Genomic DNA, 6795 nt, shown 5'->3' with positions numbered 1-6795 from the left:
ATAAAGGATATAAAAAGTTTCATCAAAACAATGATGTTCAAGCATTTTATAGCCTTCAGGTCTCTCATGATCAATGAAAAGATCAAGGTTGTTAAAATCATGATTTTAACATGACATGGAAAATGTAATACAAATTCAGATCATAAAATCGTAAGAAATTTTAAAATACATTAACAAAAAAATTATGCTTCAAATAAAAATTCATACATAATTCAAGCACTTCAAAATTCATATTTTAAATAAAAATTCATACATAATTCACGCATCTTAAAATTCATGGTTCAAATAAAAATTTATACATAATTTGCTATTGAGAAATTCATACATATAAAAATTTATTTTTTATACGTTATAAAATATATTTATATTATAATATAATTGATCCAATACTTCGACTTATAACCTTATAAAACCAATAACATGATGATTCTTTTTTTTTACTGGATTGTTGTCTGATCTAAGAGTAGCAGTGAATAACTTAGGACTCCAAGTGAGGAAATCCATAGAGCTTGAGGAAGATTCAGAGGTGGGATGCAATCACTTTTCCAGTGATCCATTTTCTGCAAATTCATAGACCAAGAAGCGATTTCCTTCTTTGTCAAATACAGATGACATCCCCACTAGTTTAACTAGATTTGCATGATAGACTTTCTGCAAAATCTTTAGTTCTTCTGTGACATCATCCTTGGTTTTCTTCACTACCAAGACCCGACCATTAAATTTGGCCTTATATACTGATCCTTCTATCTTATAATGTTCATTTAGATCCATCGTTCCTTCCATGATCTCTTTAACCTAAAAAATGATCGGCTTGCCTAGATAACCTGAAACCCTGGAAGCAGCTTATCTGGTGTGATCGGTGCTTGGTTGGTTAACTAGAGAAGGGGATTAGGGATTTGTTCAGTAAAAAAGAAGTGAAACTGAAGACTCTTTTGTGACTAAAGAGTGAAGATTGTGTGGCATGACTGTGCATTTCCATATCCAATAAGTGTCTAATAGTAGGACCATAGGGGGACATTTTGTTTCAGTGCATACATTTTGTTACAATCGAAAAATCGATCTTGAAATCGTGATTTTACAAGATTTCATCCGGTTTTAATGATTTTACCTGATTTCAACCCGATTTCACTTTCTTTTTTTTTTGAAAAAAACGATTCAGCATGTAAAGCATGTTTTGACTCATAAAATCATTGAAGATCATGATGATCATCCCTCACTAACTTGTTGCTCTTCTTTAATTATCATTGCTACAAATAATTCTAAATTATCATTAAAGTCATTATTATGAAAAAAAACATTTCAAGTAAAAAACTGTTGAAGCCATAAAAATGGAATGAACAAAAGAAATATAAAAAAATGTAGTTAAGATGGAGATAGTGAGGCAAATGATGAAGTAAATGAAAGTAGTAAAAATATAGCCATCAAGAATATGATCATTAAAATATAATCGTTTTAAGATTATGATTGTTGAAATATAATTATTGTAATACTTGAATTTTAAAAATAAAAATTTTTAATTGGATAAAAAAGTGCATATTCATGGCTCTTTATTTTAGAGAGTATGAATGTAATAATATTCTTTTAGCTAGCTAGCTAGCTAAAATAACTTTTTAGCTATTTTAGCTAAAATTTAGAGAGTAAAGTATACTCTAAAGTGAATTTATGTATTGGTCATGAAACATGTAAATGTATATATAAACATATCATGTATAAACTCTTTTAATGTCATTGATGTATAAGACATCAATGTACAAAGATATAAAATATGTGTAAATGAACTAGATAAGACAACAAGATGACATGAAAATTTGTTCAACAAATAGCATCTTATGTGTATGATTAATAAGTTTTATTAATAAGGCAACAGTTAAAAGTAATTTATAATGTCAATTTACATAACTAAGATGTATTATAATATAAACAGATAACGAGTGTAATAGGGAATTTATGAAAGTTACCAGCCAAATATTTGGATATCACTAGCAACATTCTAGCATGATTATGCATGAGGGGTTACCTACTCCATATATGTTCAGCTTAAGCCCAGTTACATGGCCTAGGTATGATCGTTGCTATGAGCCTTAGCCGAAGCATGTCTAGGATAATCATAAATGGCGGCAGCCTCACAAGGACACCAGCTCCGTGCATCATTAGTGGTGCATTTCTTCAAAAGGGGAAACAGACTTTGATGTCCTTGAAAGTTGAACATATAAAAAGGGCAGTTTCTGTACAAGAACCCTCGTCATTCATCAGCGACTTGAACACTGATCCAACACAGATAAATCGTACATTGAAGCCTGGGTAGAGTAACCAACCTACCGCCAACCAAAATTTCAGGTCAACTTAGCAAATTCTGACCAGGGAAATGAGGCATAACTCCAAAATTTTAGTCATATGCTAGTTGGTAAAGTTGTATTCGAGTCCTCTAAAGTCGAAACCTTGATCTGACAATAAATGAGAGATGCCATGAAGCAGTAAGAATAGTCAGGAAGTGTGAGACATCTAGAGATCAAATTGTTATTTCACTAAACATGAACTGCTTGGCGTGACGTACATTTCCTCTTCTGACAAGAATGATATTAAGCACCCTGATGAAGAGAGTTTGTGAGGCTGCATCCTTTCTAATACTTACAAGGAATACAGCGACAACCTTTCTTGTGAAACAATTAATACACAAAATAATCGTCAGCCTTTTACTGCATTCCCCCATGCATGTACTGCATCAAATATACAGGCCAGACCTTTAACACATTAAGACTCGTCAGCCTTTGGTTCCAGTATTACAGGAATCTTCTCCTTGTGATCACCACGCAACACCTCCACTGTCACCTGAGCATCAGAACGGTTTGATATCAAACAACAACAATCAGAATAATTCAATGTCATACATTAACTAAAGTAGCTCAAGGTTTGCATAACATAGTGACTTGTCCATCACATCAACAGTCATCAGCATAACATCCAAGAATGCAGTAAGTGTATGGAACAGGAAGACCCATCATCAGGTTTTCAAAGGATATCTTTCCCAGTATACTTGTACCACAACCACAAAGAAATGCTATTGCTTCATTGCTTCACTACTTTCAGTCAATGATCACATCATTGCCACTTTCTTACTAAAGAACAATTATTAGGTAGACTAAGTCTACCACATCACCTATAGACTAGGCCAACAAACACAAAATACAGAGACAAAATCATGTGGAATGCATAGTAGGGACCATTGTATTTTATCCATGTATCCTGTCTTTATTTTCAACTGATATCTATTGTATTTGACACATGAACTTCATTCTACCTCACCTCTAGACAATAATGGAATGGTTTTAAATTCTGTTTGACTTCGAGTCATGAATTGAAAGTTAATTTTCATAAAATTTAAGATAAAAACGAGTCAAGTTAAAAGTATGTGCCCAAAAATGAATTGATATAACTTTTTGAAGAATGAAGGCAGTATAAATCAATACGTAAAAGTTGCAAATTTATACTTTCGATCAAAACAAAATTTGTGACTCGATTTTGAAACAACCTTATGCTTTATGCCAAAATTTATTTCTAACCAAAAATATTTATAGCTTTTCTTTCAAGTCAAAATTTTTATTTAAAAAGAAATTGAATCAATTTGCATATTTTATACCAAATGGAACCCTTAATTTCCATGGCAACTTTCAAATTGCTAAACTCCAAAGTGGAAACATGGCAAACAACACTAACTTACTCTTAAAACCAAACTCCCATCCTCGATCAAAAGATACAGAAACATTAGTCAAAGGAAAAAAAAAAAAAGAAGAAGAATCAAAATCATACCTGCTCACCCACTTTACATTGGTCAAGTATTCTGTACAAGTCACTGCCATTTGTAACCTTTTTTCCGTTCACAGAAGTTATGATATCACCCAAAATAAGTCTGCCATAAGCATCACGTTTGGTTGGTTGCAAACCCTGCAGAAGAGAGATTCATACATGAATGGAAGTAGAACACAAAATTTCTTATGACACCGCCATTAAGAAGGACATGAAGCCCAACCATTTTACCTAGTGAAAAGAAAGGTTGGTTTAATAGAAAGTTTTATGAAGAAATGTGAAAGAAAGAATGGAACATACCGCTTTTCCAGCTGGACCATTTGTAGGAGCATCTAAGACAAGCACTCCACTTACCCCCAACTGCTCCACAGATTGATCAGGTGCAAACTTAATACCCAAAATGGGTCTTGTTACTTTTCCGAACCTTACCAACTGATCAACAATGCCACTTACCTAGCTTTGCAAAAATGAGGATTAGTAAATTATTCACAAGCACAACAAGAGAAGAAAGTTTCTCCTTCCGCTCAAATGCCATAGAAAAGTTCATTGTGAAAACAAAAAATCAAGGGCATGAGTGATGACTTACAGTGTCAACTGGAATTGAAAATCCAACGCCAGAGGATGCACCAGATGGAGAATATATGGCTGTATTTATTCCAATAAGGCTCCCTGAACTATCAAGAAGTGGCCCGCCACTATTACCAGGATTAATAGCAGCATCTGTCTGTATTACATCCTGAATTGGACGGCCAGTAGCAGCTGAACTGATTTCTCTACGAAGCCCACTAGAAAAGAGCACAAATAACATGTTAGCAAAATGGTGTCTCACACATAGACATACGGGTGTATCAACCGAAATGACAACCAGAACCATACATCTTATTCCTACATTCTTATTTATTTTTTTGTTGTTCTTTTATCAGTTAATGACATGGCAATGAAAACATAAGTGATCAATGGTGTACAAGGTATTCATATCTCCATCAAATACTAAACAGAAAGCAAAATCTAATCAACTGTAATTACATGCTATTTCCAAAACTTTCAGTTGAATCACAGCTTTAAAACAAATTGCAGTCAATTGTTGGAGCATTAGCGTAGATGGAGATCATAATCAAACCTATAATTTTTCAATGATTGTGTGTATGTGTCTCTAAAAGTAACAATACAAACGAACACAATAAAATAAACTCTGCTGGCTATCATACCTGATGACACCGGTTGTAAGAGTATGGTCAAGTCCAAACTGAAAAATCAGAAATCAGATTGCCAATTAGAGTAACCTTTACAATAAACTAAACAGTGGTGCAATTACATGATGTCCAAACCCTCAATCAGGAATTATAAATAAACTAAACATTGTTACAAAATCAGGTTTTAATCAATTTTTTTTGGAGAAAAGAAATGGAGAATTAAAGGGACAAAATATATTATATATAAATAAAATTAGGATTAAGAAAGGGGGATGGATTCTAACAGCAAATTCATGTAGGTTTCATAATTCAATCCTATATGCCACCCAAATTCTAGGGCTGGGTAAAAAACCAAACTCACTCACAGGGTTGCCAATAGCAAACACTTTCTGACCAACAAGCAAATCAGCGGAGACACCAACAGGAATGGGTCGTAGCTTATCTCTGGGAGCGTCAACTCGCAATACAGCAACATCCTTATCTTGATCAAAGCCAACAACTTTTGCATCATAAGTTGATTGATCAGCAAGAGTGACCCTAATTAAGGTACCACAAGCTAATTAAAGTTACTACAATAACAGCAATATATTCAAGAAAAGTAAAAGCCATTAATGGGACTAACTTGAGATCAGAAGCACCACGAATGACGTGATAATTAGTGACAACGTGGCCATCTTTGTCCCACACGAACCCAGAACCTGATCCTTGAGGCACCTCCAGCACGTCCAACGTAAATGCATCTTGTCTGTACAGTTAACTTTATTAATTAATTTAAAGAATCAAGAATTAACAAGAAAAAGGAAAAAAGGAAGCGCACCTGACAGCAAGATTGGTGATGTATACAACGGAAGGAGTGTTTTCTTGAAAGAGCCGAACAGTAGCGAGTTCATCGGACTGCAATTTACGAGGAGTGGTAGTGGTGATAACGAAAGCCAAAGCAGAAGAGTCTACATCCGCAATCAACAGAGAAAATGATAACGCCACTGATGTACACACTACAAGAAAAGAATCCCTCAATAATTTGGTGGTGGTGGTGGTGGTGTTTATAGCTAATTTAAGTTGCTTGTGATTGTGCAGGAATATTTTATTGTTGTGGGATTTGGAGGATAGAGCGAGTGTTGTTGCTTTCTTCTTCGGGAACTGAGGGAAATGACAGAGAAGGAAGCCTGTTGAAATAAGTGAAGAAGAAGAAGAAGATGCAGCTCCGGCCATTTCCTTCTTTCGATTTTCTCGATGTCGATGGAGGTGGTTTCGGTATTAAATAGAGTCCATAAACAAATATATAAACTACTAATTTATTAGTTATTTGCTGACTTCTATTTACAACAAAAAAAAAACCCTAAAATGAACTCCTTTATCGCTCACAGTCACAGCCATGTGATGATAATTGATATGGCCCGCCCTTGCTCTAGTGGATTGCTGCTCCCGTTGTCAGCTTCTCTGATCTTGATTATTCGAATGTTTGCGTGTAAGCAAAAACGCTTTTAACCTAGTTATTTGATTCTGGTATATCATATCTTAAAAATATCTCTGCGTGAGTTGATTTTAAGGACATACCACGTTCTAGTGCATCTAGCGAAATCCAACAACTTACTTTTTAATCTTTCGGTCTGCTCTAAAATTAAAAGAAATTAATTAGGTTAATTTTAAATATTTGAGTTAATAAATTTATTAAACTAAATATTTGTTTGGAGTATATCCAAAGATATAAATACAATTTTATTATAATTCATGCTGGAATGAAAGTTAAAAATCTCAAAAATTTTATTCATATTTAATAACTTCAATAATTCATTAA

At 33.9% G+C, this 6795-nt stretch overlaps 1 protein-coding gene across 1 annotated transcript; it reads right to left on the bottom strand.

The window, feature by feature from the left end:
- Nucleotides 1-2445: 2445 nt before the first annotated feature.
- LOC105115306 (protease Do-like 1, chloroplastic) lies at nucleotides 2446-6329 on the bottom strand. The gene is made up of 8 exons (XM_011012141.1): nucleotides 5815-6329; nucleotides 5620-5742; nucleotides 5363-5534; nucleotides 5013-5050; nucleotides 4391-4589; nucleotides 4105-4257; nucleotides 3808-3942; nucleotides 2446-2829 (listed from the first exon to the last, which is right to left on the bottom strand). The coding sequence occupies exons 1-8, from the start codon at nucleotides 6207-6209 to the stop codon at nucleotides 2752-2754; spliced, it is 1293 nt and encodes a 430-aa protein (XP_011010443.1). The 5' UTR covers nucleotides 6210-6329; the 3' UTR covers nucleotides 2446-2751.
- Between the last annotated feature and the right edge of the window lie 466 nt (nucleotides 6330-6795).

Source organism: Populus euphratica, unplaced genomic scaffold (assembly GCF_000495115.2).
Source record: "Populus euphratica unplaced genomic scaffold, PopEup_1.0 scaffold670.1, whole genome shotgun sequence".
Lineage (NCBI taxonomy): Eukaryota > Viridiplantae > Streptophyta > Magnoliopsida > Malpighiales > Salicaceae > Populus > Populus euphratica.
The sequence above is the reverse complement of the archived record's forward strand: the minus strand, read 5'-3'. Positions and strand labels throughout refer to the sequence as shown.